This window comes from Talpa europaea (assembly GCF_964194135.1).
Source record: "Talpa europaea genome assembly, chromosome: 13".
Classification (NCBI taxonomy): domain Eukaryota; kingdom Metazoa; phylum Chordata; class Mammalia; order Eulipotyphla; family Talpidae; genus Talpa; species Talpa europaea.
In genome coordinates, this window is record NC_140080.1 from 18920923 (window position 1) to 18948833 (window position 27911).

The window sequence follows — 27911 nt, forward strand, 5'->3', positions numbered from 1 at the left end:
TTCGGAGCAAAAATTGGCCACTAAAGTGCTCTTTGATCTAACTGGGACCTTAAAAACCAAGGTCTTTAAAAAGTCGGGTCCAGCCTACCAATGAGTACCACAAACAAATCAGCACCTCAGAATTTTCTAAGCGGAACAAAAACAGCCAGCACAGCGTCCAGACGACACCCACCCGGACCTGGTTACTTGTGGAACGCGCACTTCCGGCGCGCGCAATCTAGGCTCCTAAAAAGCGCCCACCGAAACTTTCTTTGCCTCAGAATCCCTTGTACTACCCATACGCTGGCGCGAAGGAGCGTGAATAAGTTTGGCCAAAAGAGGCCACCGTTGGGGGCGGGGTTACGCAGCCGCGTTGTGGCCCACGCAGTTCACGTGCCGGCAACATCTGCGGATGTTCTTCCTGGCGCTAACATGGCTCAGCCTCGGCCTCCGAACCTCAATAACGAGGTGAGCACCGGGGTGTGGCATCTCCGGGACACTTTTAGGGCGCTCGGAACGGCTCCTCTGTGTCCTTCCGACGGCGTGGGGTCTAGCCGGGGAGGTGTAGGGAGCGTGGCTGCAGGCGCTTCTAGCAAGGCTGGGGCGTGTTGGTGCGAACTTGCAGCGTGGCGGCGGGGACACCCTGCGGGGTTTTTCTCGCTGAGTGGCTGAAACGAGAGACTTGTCTCTAGCCCTCCTGCCCCGTGAATTTTTGTCTGTGGGTTTTGGGGAAAATTGCTTTATTTCTACAGCCCACCACTGTCTTTGTAAAACGAGGCTCATCCTAGTACCTGCCTCTCAAAGTGGTTGTGAGAAATTAATTGGAATTTTTTAAGTGTTTGCAAAGTGCTGACAGTAAATCCGCGGGACACTTTCCCTGAATTTGACTTTGAGAAGTGCCGGAATGGGATAAATAGCTTCAAAGAAGTTGCTTGTAAGGCTCACTTGGTTCTAAGGATGTACGTGCACTCATCACAGTTCTTCCTCCTGCTACAGGACATTTCTTTGCTTCATTTTACAGCAAATAAAAAGCCGGTTATGCTTCTCTTCATGTTCTCTTCTCATTGTCTTAAATCTAATCTCATCTTGTTATAGGGCAGCCCCGATATTGAACGGGTTGTCTGGCTGTGGGTCCTCACCCGCATGCTTAAAAGGGACTTATTAATACTCCACTACAGGCACACACAAAAGGGTAATAAAAGGTTTATTTACAAGGGAAAAGGAAATAAGGAAAATGTACAACTCAGGGAGATAATAGGGAAATAAAGTGTTTAATGTGTCCTACCCGATCCGCTGACCTGGAAACCCAAAGTCACTCTCAGAGCTGGCCGGAAGCTGCTAGCTGGTGGAGAGCCAAAATGAGGGACCCCCCCAAAGCCCACGTGTCTGCCTTCATACCAACCTGGTTGCTTAACCCCACCCTCAGGTCCCAGCCACCTTCCCTTTGGTGGTGATGGGATTTGGAGTTCCCACTGTCTTTGGCTTTGGCCTGAGTGGGGGTGGAGTCCACAAAGCCTGTATGGAATTAGCTTTAGGACATCCTTTTTCCCCTAACAATCTGACACTTGCCTTCATCATGTCCTCTACGTGTTAATGTTACCAGGCTGCCAGAAGCTCGGGAATCTACACAAACATTAGGTAAAAATTGGGAGCAAAAATTGGCCATCTAATTGGGACCTTAAAAACCAATTAGACTCTACCACTCTTCCTTCCCTTCGATTTTCTCCTTCAATTCAAAGAAGTGTTAAATCATCTGAGGAATTAAGTGAACTGGAAAAGTAAGGGTCAAATGAGAAACCCACAGCTCCAGCAAAGGAAGTGCTTTTATTCTCTTTATTCTGTGGAAGTATGTGTGTACTGTGAGCAAGGCACTGTCATATTATGCAGTTGTGTAAGTCACACTTTCAGTGTTCCAGCTTAGAGACTCAGGTAGAATAAGGTAAGCAACAGCCACCTGTAACAGAGAATAAGGTATGATATAGAATAATGACCAGAAAAACTAGTAGTGCCAAAAAATTGCCTAAGAAACCAAAATCAAGTGATGACATTTGCCCTTGGTCTTTAAGGATTTCGCACAGGAGTTGCAGTCATTGATTCAACAAAGTATAAGAAGACCTATAAGTAGGGACACAGTAGTAGTAGAAAAACCGTTGGATGGCATAGGAATGGTTAATTCTCCATGAAGGACTAAAAGTGTGAAATAAGAAGTAAAACTGAAATATATTGCTACCTTACTGTCAGCTTACTAAATCTGAATTTCACTTGGCAGTGAAATACAGAATATTTTGAAGGGAATCTCTGAAGGTGTTTCATTCATAAACTTATGTTATATTTGTGCTAGTTGTACGGAATGTTTGATGTGATTTTTTTTCCCCCCTGAGCTATAAAAGACCTTAATGAGATGCATGTCCTTAGGAATTTACCAGAAATACAAATGAGCTATCTGTTGAAAAATCAAATGAAATTACTGAGAGTAGTAATAATAGAGTTTACCACTGTTTCTTTAAAGCTTTTTTTCCCCAGCTAATTTCCAGACCTCTTCAAAATAGTTTAGATTTAACATTTAGAAGGTCTTCACTAATTCACTTCTGGACTAAATGTTTATTCTTTTTACAGCCAGCATGCTTTCTACTCTGAAGACAATTATTTATCTGATTCTCTCTCTCTCTCTCTTGGTATATTTCTATCGCCTGCAACATATATGTCATATATATTCTATGAATGTTTACTGGATGACTGAATAAACTTTGCAATTCAGGAGGTACAGTATATAATTCCGGCACTAAAGTCATATATATTTTAGTGTGAAGGTAGGGGAGAAGAGGGCAGACAAAAACAAATGATGAAAGGTCACAATTTAAGTTCAAAGGGAGTAATACATTGAAATGAAAAACAAATTTGTCTCCATAAAGATTGCTAAACATCCCACAGAAAAGAAGAAGGAAACCAATTAGAAAAAACAAATACAACAGATAAAGGATTAATGTCATTATGATAAAGTAACTCATAAAAGGTAAGAGAAACTGTTGCATAGACATTTCTCCAGGGAAGAAATGTATCTCATAAAAACTTCATATTCACTATTTCAGGTCTTTGCAATATTTTCCAGCACCACCCTTACCCTAGTCCTCACCACCGCTGTCTTAGTCTAACGTGTATCTCCCACCAGAACTATACTGTCTCTCCCTCTACCCAAACTGCGGCTGGGGCCTCTCTTGTTCCAGGCCTGAGAATGTGCTGTTGTTTGACCTGAAACCAGCCCTTTTCCTCTCATTAGTCCATTTTATGCCTTTTTGTCACTTTTTCAAGAAAACCATTCTTGAGTTTCATTTGCACCTTTTATGTGAATGTCTTCATATACTTTTCCCTTTAAAATTTATAACAGTGCTTAATATGTATGAGTGTGAAAGAAATTTTATCCCCTCCACCTGATTGGAAGATTTTGTTTACCATGGTACCCTCACCACCTATCTGTTGAGTGAACAGCTTGAGGCATCGTTATTATGTTCCTTAATTTAATCTGGATCTTCTTAACTAAGACTCAGAAGTGTATACTATAATTACTGAAATTTTGCATAAATTGATGTTTATATGTCTATCTCTGTGAGGGAAAGAATCCATAGATTTTATCAGATGTATGAAAATTAATAAATCTTTAGTATTATTTTTGGGATATTGGTGCTCATTTATTTGATTGAGATTCTTGTTTTGTAATTTTTAGTAGTTGCTTTTTGTGACCATTTTATTTAGAATATATTTAATTTCTGAGAATGTCTTCTGTGAAAATGAAAACCTGTGTACATAGGCTTCCATTTAGATGATGTTAACTTTTAATTCTTCTACCCCAAATATTCTGTTCTTTTCAAGGTTTTTTCCAAGAATAAAATAAAAACTGATATTTGTAGAAGTTCCTGAATCAAGGTTGTTAAAATGTTTTCTTCTGAACTAATATAAAGTATTACTTTTTTAAAAATAAACCATCACATTTTTCTCCATCTTATGATTATTTGTTGCATGTTTTATCTTTACTTATGATTATTTGTTGCATGTTTTATCTTTATTATTTGTTGCATGTTTTATCTTTATCTTTATGTGGACTTGAAGAGAAAGAATATTTAACTCACTTAATACAGCAACTTCTCTAACCTCTTGCCATTATACCTCATTGATAGAGGTAATTGGTAAATAATTGTTAGGCAGATGAAAGTGTGGACAGCACAATTTGAGTCACCTAAATGTTCAAATAAATAGGAAAAGTTCCTACTTTTTCCCCTCCTTTTCTGTTGGAACCAGAGAAAATTTCGAAACCATACTGAGTAATTTGGAAACTAGAGCTGTATTTCCTCTGGTCATTTGTTTCTGTAGCAGTTATATGAAAAATCAGAATTAGATGAAACAATCTAATGAAATATTTTAATTCCATATGAGGTAAAGGGCTTTATAGAAAAGTGCCATTATTTTGTTCTTCATAGAAAATTACCAAGAAAATTGTTGGGTTTTTTAATTTAAAATTTTTTTTAAAGATTTGTTTATGCATACAAGAACTGGGGTACAGGCCAGAAGTGCAGGGGGTGAGAGGATTCACCAGCGACAGTGGGGAGCAGAACAGGTGGATCTACTGAAATACACTGCTGAGGGGTGCAGCAGGCCAGACAGAAGAGGTCTGCTGCGCCATGTGGGTCAGCTCCCTGGCCAGGGATCGAACTCCTGCTGCAGTGCCCAGTACTGAGACTTAATCCCTTGTGCCACCAGGGAGGCCCAATTTTTTTTTAATTTCCTATAAAATAATAAAAGTGGGAATTCAGGTGCTAGAGAACAAAGTAGCTTGCCTCCAAATACTGTAAAAGAAAAATGTCAAGAACTGTGTACTTCTGAAATTATTGAATACAAAGCTCCTATTTTGTATTTGAGGATATAGTACTTTTTAATAATTTTTACTGAAGTAGTAAATCAGAGTCCCTCTCTAAGAAGAGAACCATTTCTGTTTGGTTGTTCAAGTATTCTGGGAAGTTTTGCTAGGTGGCAGCATATGCACAATAATGATTACGTTGTAGATAATCGCCATTTTTTTTTAATTGTTGCTCATTGGAAATAAAAATATAATTCAACAATAAGTCATCACCCAAATAGCCAAATTAAAAGTGTTATCTGTAAAATTTTGACTGCTTTTGTTAACTGTGAAATAGTTTAAACAAATGGGAAATCACATAACAAATGTCAATATTTTGCCATGTTGTAATGCTTAATTCTACCCACCTTATTTTTCACTACAGAAGTAATTATGACTCTCATGGTGTGTATTTTCTTTGTTTTTTTCATGATTTTACTACATTCATGTCCAGTGTATAAAAGTGTGTTGTATTTTTGCCACCTTTGCATGTTTGATATCATACCTTATAAATGAGGTATCATACTACAGAAATGATGCTGAAAAGTTAATTTTTTTACCACACATTATTTTCAGGGTTCATCTATGATAATATCTTGCATTGGTTTAAAACGCTGCATTGCTTTTGCTTATATATAGTATTTTATTTTATTTTTTTAAAGATTTATTTATTTTTATGCAAGAACCAGGGTACAGGCCAGATGTGCAGGAGGGTGAGAGGATTCACCAGAGACAGAGTGGGGAACAGAACAGGCAGACTGACGAAATACACTGCTGAGGGGAGCAGCGGGCTAGACAGGAGAGATCTGCTTCACCATGTGGGATTCTTGCCGGCCGGCCAGGAATCGAACCCGCGCTGCAGAGGCTGAGGACAGCTTCACAGTGCGGTGCTCAACTGCCTTTGCCACCAGGAAGGCCCTCTTATGCAACATCTTATACAAATGCTGCAGTGAATAAGTTTGTGTATAGCCTTTGTTTATTGCTGGAGATGTGGTTTTCTTAACTGATTCCTAGAAATAGGATTTTGACTAGGTGTTGCAAGCTTTTCTTGAGTTGAAATATACCATTTTCTATTCCTACCAGCAGTGTATGAGAGTGCCTATTTTCTCACAGTCTCATGAACAGAATATGTTGTCTTTTTTTTTTTTTTTGTATGTGCCATTCTGATTGATAGACAGTGAATATCCAGAAATTTTAAGAAGTACAAATGTACTCAGATTTTTCTTAGTACTGCTGGCTCCCCTAGAATGATAATAGTTCTTAGAATAATTGTTTTCTGGGCCTACCCTGGTGGCACAGCAGTTGAGCGCTGGGCTGGCAGCCTCTGCAGCACCGGTTCGATCCCCGGCCACCAGGCGAGGGTCTCACATGGGAGACAGACCTCTCCTGCTGCGCCCCTCTGCTCCCCTCAACACTGTATTTCATCAGTCCGCCTGTTCTGTTCTCCGCTCTGGCTCTGGTGAATTCTCTCACCCTCCTGTGCTTCTGACAGTACCCAGTGCTTGTATAAATACAAAAATAAATCTTTAAAAAAAAAAATAATCGTTTTCTAATAATCACGATTTTTTGTTACAGGTTAATTCAAATGGATGGCAAAGGCAGTGCTTTACCAAGAGTTGACTCGCCAGCAAATAGTCAGCTGAGAGTCAATTCAACATAGCACTTAATATTATCTCTAGACCAAAGTTTGCCTTCTGCTGTGTATAACAGAAATTTGCCATCATCATCACCCAACAAGTATAGCTTATCTTCTCAAAAGGAAATTCACTGTGGCTATAATGTTCTAAGAGACTATATAAATGAAAAGATCTGTTTATTAAGAAACATATCTATTGGAGACAGCAACACTTATGTTGTAAAACACATTCTTTAGGTGTCTGCTGACTTGTAGGCTTTAGAATGTAGAATCATAGAAAGGGGTTTTAGTTGCATGATTCAATTTAGGTTATGCTGCAACTGTGCCACTCACTGAACTATTGCATTACAAAATTGAATTTCTTAAGTTTATAGTTGGGTGACCATTTTTGGGAATCTCCCTGACTTGAACTGCTTCAGCTTTTGCTCTTTGTGGTTTGCTTTCCTGTGTTTGTGTCGACTTTTCTCCATAATTCCTCTTCTCTTTTTCTCCATCATGTATGTTAGCTTTTCACTTGATTTACTAATGATCATGTTATTGTGCAGTCTACTGCAAGAGGTAATCCAGGTTATGTTGCTATGTTCAGATTTTACCAGATTAGCCAAGTGTATCTGTGTGCCCGTGTTCTAGGTAACACCACACTTTCAGCACATGTATTTTGTGTATATGTGTCTTTGCGTGTAAGTCTTAACTCATTTTCTTCTAATCTTACAGTATTAATTTGGTTCTTTTGCTACATGGAGGTACTTTTTGGGGGGGCCTGTGAATTTTAGTGATAATGGCCTATGGATTTATCTTTATTTTAAAAAAAATATTTATTTATGCATATAAGAACTGGGGTGTAAGCCAGAGGTGCGGGGTTGGGTTATGTGTGTGAGAGGGGATTCCCAGAGACAGAGTGGGGAGCAGAATAGGACAGATCTACTGAAATACACTGCTGAGGGGAGCAGCAGGCTAGACCGGAGAGGTCTGCTGCACCACGGTATGGGTGGCTCCCTGGCCAGCTGGGGATCGAACTTGTGCTGCATTGGCTGACGATATCTTGATAGTGCTGTCTTTAACCCCTGTGCCACCAGCGAGACCCCTGGATTTATCTTTAAATTTCTGTTGTTAAACTCCTTCCCCTTGTTTCTTTTCTGTCAGCACGTTTCATTTCCATTATTATGCCTTCTTGCTCCCTCCTTTTTTCCTTGCTCACTTTCTCTTTCCTTATTTCCCTCCCAAACACAATATGCTCCTTTCACATTTTTAACAATGATAGTTCAGTTTGCTTTTGGTTGGAAAACTACCAAAGTGTTTTGCCTTCAAGAAGTGCATTGGCCTTCTGATAATATTGGGTGTCTTAGGCCTGTATGTTGACTTTTGGGTTAATTTCTCACTATGTGAGTGACAAATAAACGGACAGCCTTTTAAATCACAAAAGACTTTTGGTAGCTCTTTGTTAAATGTCGAAAAATAATGTCAAATGTTTGGGGAAAGCTATGATTGGGGTGGACAGTTGTGAGGCAAAAATTGTACTTCATTATTACATAAAGCGAATATACTTTTAAAAAATACTATCAAATTGTTTTTCTCCCTGTACACAAAATACTGAGAAAGTTAGAAAAGCATTTCCTGGCATTGACTTGCCACTGAGTAATTGAAGCATTCCCTTTGCTTTTAGAATTCCCTTATGCAGTAATGACAAACATAGTACTTCTTAAATTGGAATTTTAAAATTGGAGTCTTGCTTTCCCATGATTGGAATGTAACCAGGGTCCAGCTCTGCCCATTGCAATTTATTAGTTAACTTTGGCTAACAGCAGTTAGCTAATGGTATGTAATCATCTCATGCACCTGCAGGGTACAGCATTTAGAAGTATGTGTTAATATATTTTAATGCATACTATATCACTTGCTATTCACTTATTTTTTGAATCATTTAGCTATCAAAAAGATTTATCACAAACTTGTATTATGTCGCTTATGAAAGGTAGCAACTCTTTTTTTCCAATTAAGCCTAGTCTAAGTGATATTTCCTTTCTGCAAGTAAGATTTTTTTCCTAAATGGACCTAACTTTGAAGCAGATTCAAAGTGATAAACATAACTAGTGGGAAAATAACCTGATTTTTCTGCATTCTGTTAATACATATTTGAAGCAGAGAATGAGCAACTGAGTATTGCTACCTTTTTGATCTTTTATTTAACAAGTATTTGTGAACACTTACCTGCCTAATACCCCCCACTATGTTAGATAATGAGATGCATTGCTGGGGTGAAACCAGATACCTGACCTTCATGAAATTTATAATCTACTGGGAAAAATGACACATTGAAGAATTCACATTCATTCAAAGTTTTTAAAGGGGAATTTTGAATCTCTCAGGGAAGCCAGAAAGGACTTTGAGAAATGTGAATTAAGCCAAAATCAGAAAGAAGTGTTACCACAAGGAGGAAGAGCATTCCTTCTGGAGAAAACATCAAATGTAAAGCCTTGGTGGTAGATGTGAACATGGTGAGGAGGAAAGACTAGAAAAAATTCCCTTGTGCGGTTGGGACCATTGAAGTAAAGGAAAGGTGTAACATCAGGTCTGCCTGTGTATTTAACTATATATATATATATATATATATACACACATATATATATTCTGGCAATGTTATGGATAATTGATTAGAGAAGGATAAAAATGATAGGGAATCCAGTTTTGAGTTACTGAGCCAATAGAACTAGCTGATCAAGATAGAAAAAAAAATGGTGCCATTTGAGAGATAGAGAATAAATAAAAAGGACTGAGTGATAGATTCACTATAAAGAATTAGAAAAATGAGTTGCTGATAATTAGCCCTAGGTTTTCAACTGAATGAGTTGTTCTATACCCTGAAATGTGAAACCCTAGGGGAGTGCTTTGAGGTGATTTTAAACATAGTGAAAACATTTCAAATAGACAGTTGACACACTTGAAACTAAAAGAAATCTCATGAAAGTAGAAATTTTTGAGTCATCTTTGTTTAGGTAGCAAATTAAAGCTGTACACGCTAAAGATTTGTTTAGACTAAAAAAATCATCACTTAAAAAAGAGTTATCCTAGGACTGCCCTCTTGAACTCTGGCATTTCTTGGTTTTTTAGAGGTGGATGAGACTTCAAAGAAGACCTAGATGGAATGGCTACAAAGGGAGATGGAAAACCAGACACATATTCTGTCTTAAAAAACAAGGGGAAAGTTTTTTAAGGAGAAACTGGGTAACAGTGTCTAATCGTACTCTGATTTCAATTCAGATGAAGTTTGAAAAATTCCCATTGAGGGGCCTCCCTGGAGGCTCATGGGGTTAAGCACATCACTGTTAAACTATCAGCAGCCACTGCAGCAAGAGTTCGATCCCCAGCCAGGGAGGTGACCACATGGCACAGCAGACCTCTCCTGTCTGGCCTGCTGCTCCCCTGAGCAGTATATTTCAGTCAGTCTGTCTGTTCTGCTCCCCACTCTGTCTCTGGTGAATCCTCTCATCCCGCACACCTCTGGCCTGTACCCTGGTTCTTTTTTTAAAAAGATTTTATTTATGCATACAAGAACCGGGGTATAGGCCAGGTGTACGGCAGGGTGAGAAGATTCACCAGAGACAGAGAGGGGAACAGAACAGGCAGACCTACTGAAATACACTGCTGAGGAGCACAGCGGGTGAGACAGGAGAGGTCTGCCATGCCATGTGGGTATCTCCCTGGTTGGCCAGGTTTGAACCTGCTCTGCAAGGGCTGCTGACAGCTTCACAGCAATGTGCTCAACCGCCTGTGCCACCAGGGAGACCTGTACCCCAGTTCTTTTATGTATAAATAAATCGTTAAAAAAAGAAAAAGAAAAATTCCTGTTGGATTCAGGAATTTTTCAAAATTATCATTGAAGTCCTTTATGACAGATTTTAGTGGACTTGTGGGAATAGAAATCAGATGGTGGTTATGAGATATGCGAATGGAGATAACAAGATATTTTGACTATTTACAAAAACTTGACTCTCTGGCATTTGAAGAGAGAAGAGGGTGCTACTAGTGAATATGTTCTGTCTTGTCCTTAACAACAGTGACTGTTTAAAAATCAGTGCTTAATCATTTAAGAGATTGAAGATGCTAGAATAAAGGGACAGTCCTATAGTGAGGGTTTTAGGAAGGCGGAAAAGGATGGTATCAGAAATGCAGTAAAAAGATTATCTCACATCTGTGTAGTGTTATTTCTGCAACTGCCTTAATAGAGAAGAATGGATAATGTAACTAAATTTGCATTCATGTTATTAGACAAATGATGGTTCCCATCTGAGGGTTATTTTCTCCATGAAATTCAAAGAGAAGAAGAAGAAGGTGAGTTGTTTTAGGGTAGCAGACAAATATTTAAAAGTCATTGTAGAGTAATATTTAAAAGTCATTGTAGAGTAAAGTGATATTACAGTTGCTAGAAAGCATAGGAGCTCATTTGAAGCTAATTAGGATGAATTTATAATCAGTAGACTGTCTCAAGCACTTCCTGGCTGTTGGGGTTGCTTTGATGAACTCAAAATGTTGTTTTCATCCTGGGTTAAGGTTTTGATAACCAGAGGGATAGGGAGTTTAAAGTGTTAGCAGCCTAAACTGGGTAAAAGGAAGACTGAAAAGGACTAAAACTTTCTGAAAGATTAGTGAGCTGGTCACAGTGAAGTTAAAGATTGCAGTCAATGAAGCTGAGCAAGCTGATGGAAGAACTTGTGGTCTCAGGGTGGAATATATAAGTTAATGATTTTAGAAATGGAGTAGTTATGAGTGATAACAAGGACTAACGGTACTAACTGTATGATCGTGGAAGTAGGTGACTGAGATGGAGTAGATTAGGTCATTATAAAAGAGGAAGTCAAGAAATGAGACTATAATACTGGATGTCTACATCATTCAGAATGATGGCAAAACTTAAAGTAGAGAAAAATCGAAAGTTGGTTGCCAGTACCTTTAATAGTAGGGGGTGAAAGATAATAATGACTGATAAGAGAAAGCCTAGTGCCATAGCCTTGAAGAAACAGGGTAATGGTCATATTGTTGTTTTGGAAAGAATTTGAGGGATTGTGTGTGCCAACAAGAGACAGAAAAATGTAAATATTACAAGGTTCCTGTCCTCTATGAACTCATAGACTAGAAAAAGATAGTCACAGGAGCAATTATGAAGATTAGTGCTACCTACAACATAGAGTAAGCCCTGCAAGGGTGGAGTAGTTATCTCTAACTGAAGAAGTCATTGACAGTTTCACCGGAAAAAAAATATGTTAACTGAATTTTATATAGTTCCGGAAGGAAAGAAGGGGAATACATTCCAGGATCAGTATAAGATGTATTACTACTAAATCTGATAGATAAAAATAAACTCAAAATTGGCTTCCCTGGTGACCTACGGGTTAAGTCTCAGTGCTGTCACCTCTGCAGCCTGAGCTCGATGCCTGGTCAGGGAGCTACTCACATACGGTGCAGCAGACCGCTCCTGTCTCACTTGCTGCTCCCTCAGCAGTGTATTTCAGTAGATCTGCCTATTTTGCGCCCCGCTGTCTCTGGTGAATCCTCTCACCCTTCCCTTGTCCCACTCCCAACACCTCTGGTCTACACCCCAGTTCTAAGCAAAATAAATAAATATGTGTGTGTGTGTGTGTGTGTGTGTGTGTATAAATAAAACTCAAAATGATTAGCATCCCACTATATTAATACTGTTATATAGTTCTTTGTAGTGAGAGAATTTCCTTTTTTGACGAATATATTTTTTTGTTTGTTCTCAGCTACTTTTCTGTTGTGGGATGATATAAAGTGTGTGCATGTGTGTGCGTACGTGTGTGCTTGAAATAATTTATTAAAAATAAATGCAGAGAATGCTTTATAAATAAAATGCCGTCACTTTCACACATTTTCTTTTGTTAATACAAACTCTTTCAGTGGATTAAATTTCTACCATTACTCTTATTTTAAGATTTAAGAATGCAAAGGTGAATATGATGGTTTCTGATCAGGGAACTCACAGTTTATTATGTCCCAGGCTTAAAATACTAAACACTGGGAATACTGTAACTTTTTAAAAAATTGTTACTTTCTCTTAGTTCTCAGACACATTTTTAGAATGTTGATTCATTCCTTTCACTGTTTGTGGAAGAAGTTTGATTTCATCAGACTGAATATAGTTAAATAAAAATTTGGTTAAAGTTGTCGACTAAGTTGATGATATTTAGACTTAAGTTTGTTTCTTTCTTGAATTAACAGCTTTTCTACTTTTGGTTTTATTTCTCAAAGGTTGTGAAGATGAGAAAAGACGTGAAGAGAATCCGAGTTTTGGTTATCCGAAAACTTGTCAGGAGTGTTTCCAGACTGAAGTCAAAAAAGTTAGTCATTTAAAGTAATGGTCCTGTGACTAATATGTCAGTTATTTTTGTTCAGTATTTACAAAACTTGAGGGTGGGACCTAGAGGAATAATTAAATGTCTCTCTGATACAGCACTTTGTTAAAGTAAAGAGGATCTGAGTGTAGTAGAATGTGCTGTGTCAGCATGTCTTTCTGTGGTGTGTGCCTGATAATCCCTTGAGAGATGTGAATTCTTCTGTTTTTTCAAAACTCATTTTGGTCGTTCTGACCATAACTTAAATCACGTATGAAGATTTTATATTACTCTATCCCTTCAATTGATAATTAAGTTGAAATCTTCAGTATCTTGTGAAAGTGTTTATTAAAATATAGTATTCTGATTTTTAATTTTTTTAATTATGTGAATTATCTATGTGAAATTATGTGACTTATATGTGAAAAATTGAATTTTTAGTATCACTACCGTTAAAAATAAGTATAATTTTTATACTTTGAGCATGAATACAGTCTTCAAGTGTTTTGTTCCTGATTAATTTCTTTCTCTTGTAAATGTTTCAGGAGATTGAGCTGCCTGATATAGTCATACATTTAGAATCTTTAAGTATTTCTTTAATTCCGCAGAATAAATTTTGCTCTAATAAAATTTTATGTAACCTTTAATAGTAGCTTATGAAATGTTTAATTTATTAATAAAACATACTATCAATTGAGTGACTAAAAACAGTTATTTGGCTTTCCCATTAAGGAATTAGAAGGCATATTATCTATCAGTGATACAGTCATGAATGTAATGCTGGGACAATATGTATTTTTGCCAGAAGGATTTGTTGATGAGATTGAAGCATGTGTTAGGCAGAGGGGAAGAGTAGTTCAGCATGACTAGGTGCTTGGTTTTTAGAAATTTATTGTGCTTTTTTAAAAGAAATGAATTATCTTCATTATGATATGAGTCTCAAATTAATGTTTTTCCTGACTGCATGTTATAATATGTTTTTTGCAGGGGTTCTGAAGACGCGCTGTCCAAAAACCAAAGACGGGCACAAAGATTGCTTGAAGAAATTCATGCCATGAAGGTAAGAACGTGTGTGTATGTGTGTTTTCTTTCTGTCAGCCTGTAAAATGTGTGTGATGTTACTTATTTGAGGAGCTGTGTCTTTGGGTGTGTGTGTGTGTGTGTGTGTGTGTGTATATGATGTTGCTTCTTTGAATATTATTGTGAGCTGACAAAGAATTATTTGTGTGGGTCTGTTTGGTGAAGAATGCAGTACATTTAGAAAATTGTAATATGTTTAAACTTTGTATTTTTCCCTATTTTTTACTGAATTTTGTGAAAGTGCTAGACAAATTTGAGTTAAAACTGCCAGGCTAAACTCATCGATGTTTAATAATATCTCGTGCCTAAGTTTTTTTTTTGTTTTTACTGTAACTTAAGGCATAGTCTACGTTGAGTTCAGGAATTAAAGTGTTCATACTATTTGGTAATGTAGATGGTAATATTGGCAGCTGACATCATGCCTAGCCTATTGCCAACTCAATAAATTTTTGTGTGGTGGTGTCAGCATTTTATTTAGCTCTGTAGTAACTTGAAGTAAAATTAGTATTGGACCAAAATGATGCGTACTTTTGTTTCTTCAGCCAGACTCTTCACTAGCATAATTTTTAGGTCTTCTCACTGCTCTTATTTTGTGGAAACTTTCATTTACCAAATGACATACTATTAAATGTCTGGGAGACTGTTTTATTGCGGAACTTAAACACAACATTTGGTACCAGCAATTATCTTAATTTCAGGGTCATTTCGCATGTATGTTTGACTACTGCATTTTGGTATAACTTTCAAGTTTTGAGATAGAAGAGCAAGAGAATTTTCTAACAGTATCTTAATTGAGTTAGATTATCAAAGCTTCTCATCATTTTTCCCTTTTGCAGGAATGGCAGAATTTTATGGGACAAAGTTATCATAATTAATCTTAGTGGAAATAGACTTAGGACCTGAATCTCATGGTTCTTCTTTGGAGTAGATTTATTTGTTCCTTGTGGGGTGTTTTCATTTGTCATCACCTGTCTCCAACAAACAGGACTGCAAAATTCATGGAATCCATGTGATAAATCTTTCTTTCTCAAAGATTTAATCCCATTTTAATCCAATCACACAGTCAAATACTTTGGCTCCTAATTTTCATCTGTCACGTTGGTTTGTTTAGCATCACTTTGACTTTCTCCTATACTTTATTTTCCCATGAAATTCCTATAAGAAATAAAATCTTTAGAGATTTTCACTTTGAGGATAATACTAAGATAGAAAGTTATCATTTATCTCTGTCTCTTTCACTTTCTCTTAACCTAAGCCCTTACTAAATTACATTCTTACCTAAAAATTTCCCTGTAATTTCTTCTGAATAGTCATTTTTGTAGTCCTAAATTATTCAGAGGTTTTGAACTGCTATGTAATTGTTGATTTTATTTTACCATGGAAAGGATGCATTATATATATAAATGCATGTGCAAAGCATGAAGAGTTTCAGAACAAACACCACTCAATCTTCAAAATGCTTTTCCTCTAACTCAATGAATTTTATTTAGTTAATTTCAAAGAAAAATTTTCCTGTTTGGTATATGTGTAAAGCTTCCTCCTTAGTTTTCTTACATCTCATCAACAGTAGGAAGTCAGATTCAGTGATAGTTAAACATCATAGGTTCACAAGATAACTGAGTCACCACCATAGATCTTTTTTTGTATTTTTCCTTGTGTTTCATAATACCAATGTAATTGTTGCATCATAGGAAGCTAAATTTCTAAGCCTGTATTCCTTGGATTTATAAAATTAGTAGTATTTGTATTTCTTGAATTCTTGGCAACAATTATGGTGGTCTAGATAAATGTTCCGACTTCAACTTTTGTAAAGCTGTTTAAAACAAGATTCACTTTAAATGAAATAAAAATAAGTAAAATAGAATAAAAAGAGAACTAGAGACACTGTGTTTGCTTCTCTGTCAGGTTAATTTCACTTCTCATTCATGGCTTTTTTGTATAATTGGCCAGCTTTCTAAAGAAACAAATATATAGGGCATTTTTTAAAATTGAATGGTCATTTGTAATTTTCTAAGGAAATGTTTATTGTGTACATGGGAGTATCAAAGAGTTACTCACAAAACAGACAACTCAAAGTCGCAATTAAATTTTGAGAAAAACCTCTACTTATTCTTTTTTCCAGATGATTTTTCCCCCTTGGCTCATATACCAATACATTTTTAGTCTTGTTCATGACTTACTGTCCTGTATTTGCTTCCTATGATAATAGGGTATTTTGTTGCAAGATTGAATTCCTCAAGAAGAAAACCTGAGATATTTTTAAAAATGGGAATTTGTTTTTCTGGCCAAGCGGGGGAAAAAATGGCCTGCTCTTTATGATACTATATTATGATCATAGGTTATAATTTTATAGATTCCAATGTATGAAATACCAAGACAGACTGTCTTTTCTATTAGTTTTGATACTTTTACCTTTGAAGATAGTATAAACATTGGTTTTGTAACTTCCTTTTCTTTTTTTTTTAAATTAAAGTAGCATGTCACCTTGTATAGATCGCCAAGTTATTTAGCTAGAAAAGAAAGATGGTAAAATTAAGACATAGGGCCTCCCAGGTGGCGCAGCGGTTGAGCGCTGGGTTGCGATGCTGCCCGCAGCCTCCGCGGCGCCAGTTCGATCCCTGGCTGCTCCCCGGCCACAGGAGGAGGGTCCCACATGGCGCGCAGACCTCTCCTGCCGCCCGCTGCTCCCCTCAGCAGTGTACTTCGGTCCTTCTGCCTGCTCTGCTCCCCGCTCTGGCTCTGGTGAATTCTCTCACCCTCCCGCGCTTCTGACTGTACCCAGTGCATGTATAAACAAAAAAACAAACAAACAAATAAATAAATAAAACATGCCTCTATTAAAAAAAAAAAAATTAAGACATATACTGAAATCAGTCAAAATGAACAAGCAATCTCAAATAATAGTGGCAACAACTAGCTTTTATTGAGTAATTACTATGTGCCAGAAACTATATTGCATGTTTTATATTCTCTCTTATGAGGTAGATATTATCCTTATGGACTAGGGGAATGGGGATTTGAGCAACTTGCCCAAGGTCAAATAGTTGTTATGTGGTGGACTTCTTCACTGGTTATAAAACTAATGTGTTAGCTACTTTACTTTCTATTAGACAAGAACTTCCTGAAATATGTCTAGACTTTACTCTCCTAGAGATTGGATGAGATAATATGATTAACATGGTATTTGCTCTCTAGGAATAAAAGACCCAAAGATGTGCACAATGTTTTCAGGTTCTTTAGTTCCTCACAGATACACAGGGTTACCTAGGTCTGCCTCCCCCTTTTTTTAAAACTCCCTTTAAGGCGATTACTTTTCCCTGTGGTGAAATAGCACTGGTAGTGTAAAGATTAAATAAAGCCTTTTTAATACTTGATAGTATAAAATTTTTCAGTTCTGTGGCTATAATTGTGAACTGTGTTAATTGTTTGCAGTTGTCTTCAGAGCAGTTAGAACAAAGTAGTGTTTTGCTTTAGATGCTTCAGCCTACTTTTTGGTTAGATCATAGACAATACTTCTATCTAATACCCCTGCTATAGACTAAAATCAGAAAACAAACAAAAAGGTGGAATAATATGAATTGAAAACTACAAAACTGGCTTCTAAGTCCTACAGTTGAGATATAATTAAAGTTATGAACTTGGAACTCTTTATGCTTCAGTTTTTTCATCTAGAAAATTAAGATAATTGAGTAGATTATCTTCCAAAAAGTCATTCCTTGCTCCTCAGTCCTGTTCTTTTGTCTGAATTAATTTGGAATTTACTGCCTTCACTCTCTCATTCTTTTGATCATCAGCAAGACTTTTTAGCTTCATACTGAAATAGTATTTTTTTGTGATAGTCTAATAATTAGGTTTTGTCTTTTAACTACAAAGCAGTTGACATGTTTTTACATTTCATTATAATACTACTTAGTTTACATAAATACTTAATTTTCTAAATACAGCTATTCCTTATTTTTTTTGTCTTTGGTTAAGGACCTTTCTCTGTGCTTACTTTTTTTTTTTTTTTTTTTAAGATTTATTTATTTATTTATACAAGCCCTGGGTACAGTCAGAAGCGCAGGAGGGTGAGAGAATTCACCAGAGCCATAGCGGGGAATGGAACAGACAGACCGACGAAATACACTGCTGAGGGAAGCAGTGGGCTCAGCAGGAGAGGTCTGTCGCGCCATGTGAGACCCTCACCGGTGGCCGGGGATTGAATTGGCGCTGCAGAGGCTGGGGGCAGCTTCGCAGCCCAGCACTCAACCGCTGTGCCACCAGGGGAGGCCCACTCTGTGCTTACTTTTAAGCTTCTAACAATTTGCAATGATGATAATTACTTTTCAGATATGACAGTCATCCTTGCTTTAGTACAGAGACATAGTTTTTGGTATTTAAAAGATGACATATGATGAAACTCTAAAATTTACTCTAGGTCTTTGTTTCTTAACACACTGGTAAGTTTGTGCTTAGGTGTCTCATGGGAAAAATCTTTTGCTTCTCCAATTCAGGGCTGTTCAGCTCTTATTGTGCTATATCCCTTTCTTTATTGCTTCAAATCCTGGATGTTCCTCAGCTGATAAACTTGTTTTCTGTCCTAGTACTCGTTATCATCTCTCCTTTCCCTTCTTATTAGATTAGTATCTTCTAATAATGTGCTGTGAGCACGACCTCCTCACTCCCCTTCTCTCTTCAGCCTATTCAGTTTAGCGTCTGCCTACCTGTTTATCAGTGTCCTTGAGCAGGAGTGACACTGAGCCTCATGTGCTGGTGTTACCCCTTCATTCTTTCTTTATCATCTGTCTCACTCTGTACTAGCAAGTTTAACTATTATTATCATTACTCCAAACACTTTGGAATCTCTCTCTAGTGAAAATCTTTTCTGTAAGATCTGCACTTATATTCAGCACCACACCTGAAACTCAACATTTTATAGAATGCATTTTTTTAGCCAAGCTATAATACTTTTAAGATTGTAGGATAACTTATGAAGCCTAAGGTTGTGAGCAGCTTAACCTCACCAGGGATTGGAGTTAGGACATGGAGAGCTCTCAGAAATGAGGCAGCTCTGTTTATTTGCTTCATTCCTGTCCCCTTTTCCTTCCCTTTTATGCTCTCTCCGCTTTTCTTCATCTTCACCTCTCCCTGCTCACACTCCTCCCTCTTTCTCCCTTAATCTCTGACTCTCCAGAATGCTTCCATTCCTTAGCCCACAGCCACCTTATCATGACAACCTTAACTCCAGAACCCTCATGCTTTTTGTTCATGGAATAAACTCCCATTTGCTTCAGCTCTCAGCCTGTCCTGGGTTAGATGTTCATCTTGGTCCAGTCAGCTCTCCCATTGGGATAAGAGGGGTAAAAGTAAGGTATCACAAGGCAAAGAGTAAATAGGCAGATATTTCAAAAGTGGTCGGTATCCTAGCATTGATCCTAACAGTTTGTACCTCACCGCCATGCTGTAGTAAGATGTTCTTCTCTTCCAGAATTGATGATGGTACTATCATTTATCTAGTTTTTTAAGCCAGAAATCTAGAAATCATTTTGAATTTCCTTTCCCCTTAGCTCCTTCTTGCTCACAATCTTGTGTTTCACCAACACCTTTATATTTGTCCTCTAAATGTGTAGCCATTTCTTAGCTCAGGTCTTACAGTTCTCACTTGGACTTTCTGCCTCTGGCCTTATTCCCTTCACATCATGTTCAGCACTGTAATCAGTGACCTTTCTAAAATACAGATCTGTTCAGAGTACATTCTCCCTTTGTGGCAGAAAGGTACTTCGTCGTACTTTACTCGAGCCTCCTCTCTTCTTCATCTGCCTGTTCCATACTTTTGGTACCAGCCTTATTGAACCCCTAGCATAGCTATGCCGGTGCGTCCTTGCATTTGACCAGGATTTTTACACACAACACATCTTTCTAACTGAATAAAACTTACTGTTCACTTAAGTACTGAATTATTTTGTTACTTGCTCTAGGAAAATTACACTGACACTACCCATTGACCCTACCTTCTATATACAACCCCTTAGTTTGTATCTGTTGGTACCATTATATCACACAGCAACCTGCTTTCCTGCCATTCCTACTGCTTAGAGAGACCATCTTAAGGAAACAGGTCTTTGTACTCAATTCTTTGTCCCCAATGCTTACTAACGTGTCAGGTATGTAGAGTATGCTGCTTGGCTAGCTGGTGACTTTGACTCAAACTTTCCTCCTTGTAGCGACATGTTTAGAATGGTAAGGTTGCATTGAGTCTCTGTAAATAAGTGGAATACTAAACAACTGATACTAGTTGTCTGTAACCACAGAGTCATCTTTATTTTTGTTGTTTTTAATGTTAAGGATCAGAAACAGAAGAATGAGTAGTCTTCATTTTATAGTACTCTTAAACAGTGATCTAAGGCCATCTAACTTAACAGTTTTTGAACAGGCAGATTTTTTATTGCTACTAAAGTCAGAGCAAGATACCCTGACTTAATATCCTTCTGTACCCATGACATTTGAAATAATAAACAAAGAGTGATATTTTAAAAGATCACTATATACTACTCTGTTCCCACTCGTGCAGTGGCATTTAAAAACAGATCATCAGGTTGGAATTCCAGTTTGTTTCTTGACATGTGGTTTCAGCAGCTTTAAGCCAGTATTTTGAATAAGGCATATTCCTGAAACCCTTAACATTGTTGCATTTTTAATATGGAGGTATTCTTGATTTTCATTGTGGGCTTGTTAGTATAAAGATGTTATATCAATTCTGTAAAGGTTTTGTTATGTTTATATTTTTTTAAATGAGAGCAGTTATGACACATGAAAGTGGCATTCCATCTCTGTTTTTGAACCTGCTTGCTTCAATTTGAAAACAAAAGTTACAGCTTATTGGCCACAGTGATGGAAATGCAATTACTATTTACAATTTATTTTTAAAATAAGGACTGATTTTGGAATTGCTTCTGTCCTGATAAAACTAGTTCAAAGACTACTGAGTATGTAAACAGGATTTAGGGGAAGGCAGTAAGAAAGGATTATCACATGAGCTTTTTTAAACTTTTTTTTTATTTTTGTTTTGATTTTATTATGTTTTGTAATTCTGGAAATTTGAACTTACAACCTTGGCAGAACATTTCTACTAACTGTGAACTTATCCAAAATCCCTTTTCAACTATTCATTCAAAAATTTGGACAACCAATACTACTGTCCTGATTCCATTATAAACTGATGTGGTGACTGAGAGAAGAGGCAAATATTACAACATATTTTGTTGGAAACATAATGGTAGGCAAACTACCATAGAGAAATACAGCAATAAGGACAATAAATAACTGGTCTTGCAAAATGGGATTTTCTTTTCTATTCAGCTGGGATATCACCTGAACTTGGGGTTAAGCAGATAAATTTTTTTCAGACATTTGTATTCATTAACTACAACACACATCTTGTATTGATAGACTTCTCTTGTAATAGAAACTCTGTAATCTTTTTGTTTTTTCTATTTGCTAAAATAACTTATGTTAATGTTTTGGCTACTCAATATTTTGTGATAACAAGAGCTCAATGTTCCATTTTTCTTGAATATTAAGAATTTCATTAAATTTTCTCTGCCTGCTATTAAATTATGTTAGCTATATAGTGCTCTAAAATCGAAATCATGAGGGGAGTGAATTCTTTAATTTGAAAAAGCTTCTTTGGCAACTTATAATGAAAATGGATAGTTCACTTTTATTCTTTTAAAAATCAAATAGTTGTAGGAACCTAAGGATAGGGTCTGTTCATTTACTGACTTATAGGATTTAAGGAAGATCTTACAGAAGGAGGGACACTGATTTGTAACTTGTAGCATCACTATGATTCTGTTTTGGAAAGGGCATTGTAGATAACTAAAATACACAGATAACAAGCATGCATGTCTAAAAGTACATTGTGTGGGCCTCCCTGGTGGCGCAGCAGTTGAGCGCTGGGTTGCGAAGCTGCCCGCGACCTCTGCGGCGCTGGTCCGATCCCCGGCTGCTCCCCAGCCACGGAGGAGGGTCTCACATGGCGCGCAGACCTCTCCTGCCGCCTGCTGCTCCCCTCAGCAGTGTACTTCGGTCCTTCTGCCTGCTCTGCTCCCCACTCTGGCTCTGGTGAATTCCTTCACCCTCCTGCGCGTCTGACTGTACCCAGTGCATGTATAAACAAAACAAACAAACAAACAAATAAAAAACATGCCTCTATAAAAAAATTAAGTAAAATAAAAGTACATTGTGTGACTTAGGAGAGCTGGTCAGCGATCTATTTCTATTATAGTATTACACACTTAGAACTGTAATTGTTTCCTTACATGTCTCCTTTTTTGGAGGAGAGGATATTGTTTTTCTATCTCCAGGGTTTAGTCTACTAAGAGAAGTACAATCATAAAAGAAGACAAATCAGCAGGTATTTCTGCAGTGATAAAGGTGGCTGAAATATGGAATGAATGCAGCAACAAACAGCTGAAGATAGTGGCTGATATGGTAGATGAAACTATAACTCAAAGTCTTGTAAAAGCAGTAGATGATCAAAGGTCTTTGAGTAATCATGTGCTTTCTTGAAAAATCTGAAGGAGAATGGAGAATTGACTACAGGAAAAGAGATTGGTGACAAAATAACTAGTTAGGAAGTAGTAGTTGACTTAATTTTCAAATGCCTCATGGAGACATTTATTATGCTTGACTTTATGGAAGATAATATGCCATGCAGTTTATTGTTCCTGCTCCACAAAAATCTTTCTTTGTCAAAGAAAGGAGCTGGTACACACGGTTTTAAAAATAGGATAAGTTTAATAAGTGCTTCAGAAATTTTAAAGAAGCAATAGATTGCTTTAGATAGTAACCGAGGAAGGTTTCTTGGAAACGGGAAAAGTTTAATAACAAATACTCATGTTTTTGATTTATTAAATTGATATAATTTCCTTTATATTCTTTTATTGAAATATACTTAGGTAGTAAAGATACTGTTTTATGTAACAGCTTCACTTCTCAAACTTACATGTTATTTTATAGGGCTTGGAAGCTCAGCTTTAGTTCTAAGAACAGTTCATAAACAATAATAAGTTCTTAATAAGTTCTTACTGTATTAATTATTGCTTACTTTGTACCAGGTTCTTTACTAGAGCCTATAAATCATCTCTAACCTTCCTTGTAACTCTTCAAGTTTCCAGGTTAGCCCTATTTTACTTATGTAGAAACTGAGGATATAAGGGTTAATTGTTTTGCCGAAGGTCACCTACTAGAACATGGAAAAGTTAGGATTCAGCCCTCAGTCCATATCTGTCTGAATCAGTAACTCATTTTCTTTTTTTTTCTTTAAAGATTTATGTTTTGTTTATACAAGAGCTGGGGTATAGGCCAGAGGTGCGGGAGGGTGAATGGATTCACCAGAGTGGGGAGCAGAACAGGAAGACAGACCGAAAGCACTGCTGAGGGGAGCAGCAGACGAGACAGGAGAGGTCTGCTGCACTATGTGGGTAGCTCCCTGGCTGGTTACGAATGGAACCTTTGCTGCAGAGGCTGTGTGCAGCCTCACAGTGCTGTGCTCAACCCGCTACACCACTGGGGAGGCCCAGTAACTCATTTTCTTAACACTCTGCTAAGCTAGCCTCTCTTTAAGTATTAAATGTACAACTTTATCACAAATAATTGATTGTTATAAAGAAATGGGCTTTTTCTGTATAATTTTAATGATCACTTAATTAAAAAGTAAAAATCATTGAGTGTATTATTGTTATCTCTTGGGAAAAAAGATAGGTTTCATTTATAATTTGAAGTAATTAGAATAGTCAGCATTCTTAAATATTTAAGGCCTGCTTTTTCATGACAGATGTTGTGTATGCATATAATATTTAGAAATTGTATTTGGACGCAAAATATCGAAAGAGTCATTCCCTTGGGACCATGAATTAGCGGCAATGATTATCTTTCTAAACAACTTTATTCCTTGCCAAATCTGGGACTATATTTTAAACAAATTTGAATGTAAGATAATTTTAGTATTAATTGATGTAGATTGTTTAAACTAGTAACACATGGACATGTATTTAAGAATAGAATATGACCTTTATTATATGTTCCCTTAAAAAGGATTACTGGAAACTTGAAGTTTCTAGAGAAAATACTTTGAGGGAACCAGAATTTGTAATAAATAATTTGACTTCCTTGGGATTTTGAAATACCACCTCTTATTCTTTCACTTAAGGACCACATTGTTTTAATATATCGCTACATCCCTGTAGCATATCCCTGTATCTTAGTCAATATTACATATTTATAATGATTGCTTCTGTCTCCTAGTATAATTTCTCTTAGACCTTTTGGTGAATTTCCTGATTTGGTCCCTATGGCGGAAAATATGTTTTATGGGTATCTGTAGTTATGTAAGTTTGAGGGTTTTATTTTATTTTTTTCCCCTAACTTTTTAGAGTTGGACAAGGAAAACATAAACTTGCAATAGATAAAAAAAACTTAGGGGTTAAAAAAGTAATTATTTTAAGGTCTAATTTTGTCATCGTTTTATTTGATATGCTGAGTAATAGTAACACCTATATACTTCTCACCTTCACTGATTTTAACATGCTATCCTGAATAGATCTAAAAGTGGTTTTAAATATTTTATTTATTCCTTAATAATTTGCCACAAATTTATGCTCTTTGAAACAAATGTTTGGATTCTAATTAAAAAATAGTAAGCTTTTTCCCTCAAGGCCAACCATTTTATAGAAGAGAATTTGTAGAATGAAAAAAAAAAAATCTCTGTTCACTTAGTCCTTAAAGTGCAGTATTCTGCATAGAATTTGTAGGCTGATGTAATTCTGGGTCTCCTTTTCTCTGCCTACCTCTCTGAACAGTGATTTTATGTGCCAAGAATAGTTAAGTATTTATGTTTTTTTCCTTTGGCATTAAAAATGTGATCATGTTTGGTCACTTAGGTTAAAAAAAAACTATTCCGTCCTATTTTCTAAAATTTATATTTAATGTAAGAGATTGGACTATAATCATAAGGGAATTTTGAAACTTCATTTAACAATTTGATAATGTTTGTTCAGTTAATTAATGTATACTTTTAAATGAAATGCAAATCTTTGGACTTAATTCAAGTTTTTGTGTTTGTCCACCGAAGTCGTGGTTATTTTCATGTCAGTAGTTAATCTGCTATCTTGATGAAAATAATTTGTAGTTGAAAGATGCATCAGTTCAGTTTTTAAAATATGAAGAATCAGCTTTTTATATGAAAGTCAACTTGGAACTAAAATGAGACATTACTATTTGTAGACATTTAGTATTTCTTTACCTGTCTGCCAGCAAAAACCTAATACTAGTAAAATTTCCTAATAGTAAACTTATTTTGTTTTATACTGTTACTCTCCTATTCAGGAACCTAAATCAACTTCCTAGTATGTACCATGCCAGGTCTAATTCCTCCTGCATATTAATAACCTTTTTATCAGTTCACTCTCCTCATCCTCATCAGCTTTGCCTGTCATCTCCATTTCTAGACAGGACAATCAACATCATGTTCCCTAGGCATACATTGTGCATTCCTGCTTTTAAGTTTTCCTGTAGCTTTATATGATAACAAGGTACCTCACACATACTTGTGCAAAACCTTCACTAGCCTCTACACAGTTAATTTGTTGGGAAAGACACTGAATGATGCCTGAAGACTCATGCCTGGAAATGTTTATCGTAAAGGATGGGGAGATTATACAATTTGAGAAAGACTTCTCACTAATTTGTGTATCTTTTTATCATTCCAACATTGAGAACTACAGCAACTAAGCACAAATTATCCTGCTTACTTCATCTTCATACATATATTACTTAGTGAGTTTTTAGCAGTTGGTTACATTGTATTTTCTTCTGTATAACCATGTCAGGTATTTGCATCTTATTTCAAAAATTAAACTGCACCGTTTTGGTTGTCTTTCTGTATAGTGTCTGGTGTTCTACACACCAGAGGCTCTCAGTAACACATTTCAGAGGTTAATGTACACATCTGTAATTAAATTTTTAAAGAGATTATAGCTAAGCACAATTAAATTTTTGAAGACATTATAGCAAAGTACCTTTAAATTTTTCTAGTGAAAATGAAGATAAATCGTTATCAAAATTGTGTACTTATTAGTTCCATTTATTCTCCGTCTAATTATGCTTAGGACTTCCTTATTAGCTTGCTTTTTACTTCAGGTTTTGGATTTTGAATTTCAAATATCAGTGATTTTTTTAAAAGTGATATTAGCAATGTATTGATGACTTTTGAAATGTAGAAGGACATAATTATAAAGACCAAAAGGAATAAACCATTTGTATTATTTCCTGAAATGTTTCACAATTTGGGTTGGTACTGCTTTTGTACCATGAACTAATTATGTGTCCTTGTGTTTGTTTCTTTATCTTCAATCTGGAAATAATTCCTGTTTGACTTGTTTGGCAAATAAACTACACACTATCAATAGTCTCAATATAGTGCATTCTGTAGTGTACTATAGTCTTTAACTCTATGTAAATGGTACAGATGAAATACTCAAGATGTCCATTACACCATTTTGACAAGTTTAAAAACTTTTTAATGGCAGAGTGGTTCTGAACAGAGAACATCCAGTTCATCAACATTGTCGATATTGCATTGTGACTTTAGATCAGAAGATGAAATCATTCGTATTGTTTTAATTAGGACTGTAGGATTCAAAAAAACAAAACTTTTTACTTGACATTATTTAGTTCTGTACTTCACCAGGAAAATTCATGTTGAGTCATCCTCATGACCAATGCTCTTGATTTCAGCTCAACAAAAATATATTAGCTCTGTACTCTGCATGCCAGATAACTCTACTAGTTTATGGAAGTATAGAAATTAACATGTTGGTGTCCCTTCAAAAGCTTGTATAGTCTAGTGAAAGAGATGACATGTGAACAGAGCACTTGAGTAGTTCATTGGATTAGTGTTAACATGCTTTGAGACTTCAGTCCTGACTTCCTGTAACATGATACACCTGAGGTGAAAGAGAAAGTTTCCTGATCCACTCTTATGTATTTGGGGAGGAGTATTGGAGAGGACAATGTAATAAAGAAATTATTTAATGTGTTAATAGATGGTGTGCTATGGAAAATATATAGGACAGGGTGAAAAAGATTTGAGTGGTGATCTGATGCAGTCAATTTGATGTGTAAATCTGGGGTATTGAAAAGATATGGGTTAATGATAGAGACTTTGGAGAGTGGTTTATTGACATGTATGCGATATTTTAAGTCATAACACTGACTTGTGATTTAGCTCATTCTAGGAAGCTTAAAGTTTAAAGGAACCAGCCACTGTCAGGCAATCTGTATCACAAATGGAAAGGTTAAGTTACTCCCCATGCCAGTCATTTGATGCCTGTGAAAGGCTAATTTATTGAGCTTCAGAATTGGAGGTGTCCATTTACTCACTGCCATGGGTCAGGCCGCTCAAGGTAATATCTACACTAATCAAATACATGAGTCAAAGAAAAATTATTTGTCCCAAGTATGTGTGTGCTTTATAAAAAAGAACCTTCGAGAACTAGCAGAAGACAAATTGAGCTGTAAGAATTTTGTAAGTGGGAATTTTGTCCTGGAAAAAGAGAAATATTTTGAGGAGCCTTGAAAAAAATTAGTCATGAGACTGGATGAAATCACTAGGAAATATTATGTAAAAGGCAAAGAAAAAAGTATGAAGAAGAGAATCCTAGTCCAGTCTTAAGGTAGGCAGAAGAAGATGAAATAGCAAAGGAGGGTGAGAAAGAACAACCAAGAAAATGTGCCCTGTAAGTCAAATGGAAAAAAGAGTAAGGAAGAATTAAATTGTTAAAAGTTGATGATAAGCTGAATAGGGGAAGATGACTTAGGCACAACTGATATGTGTAGTAAGAAAAGTACGAAGACTGGTTCATTAAATTTAGCAACATGGGACTCTTGTGATATTCACAAAAATGGGACTGTTGAAATATTTCATGCAAAAGTCCACTTA

At 36.5% G+C, this 27911-nt stretch overlaps 1 protein-coding gene across 1 annotated transcript in view; it reads left to right on the forward strand.

Annotated features, from left to right (window-relative positions):
* Positions 1-411: 411 nt before the first annotated feature.
* Positions 412-27911, forward strand: part of SRFBP1 (serum response factor binding protein 1) — a gene marked incomplete at its 5' end in the record, with an annotated part of 56032 nt that continues 28532 nt past the window's right edge. The window contains 3 exons of the mRNA XM_084252405.1: positions 412-447; positions 12768-12856; positions 13838-13910. Coding sequence (XP_084108531.1) covers positions 412-447; positions 12768-12856; positions 13838-13910 — 198 coding nt within the window. The remainder of the gene's footprint in view (positions 448-12767; positions 12857-13837; positions 13911-27911) is intronic.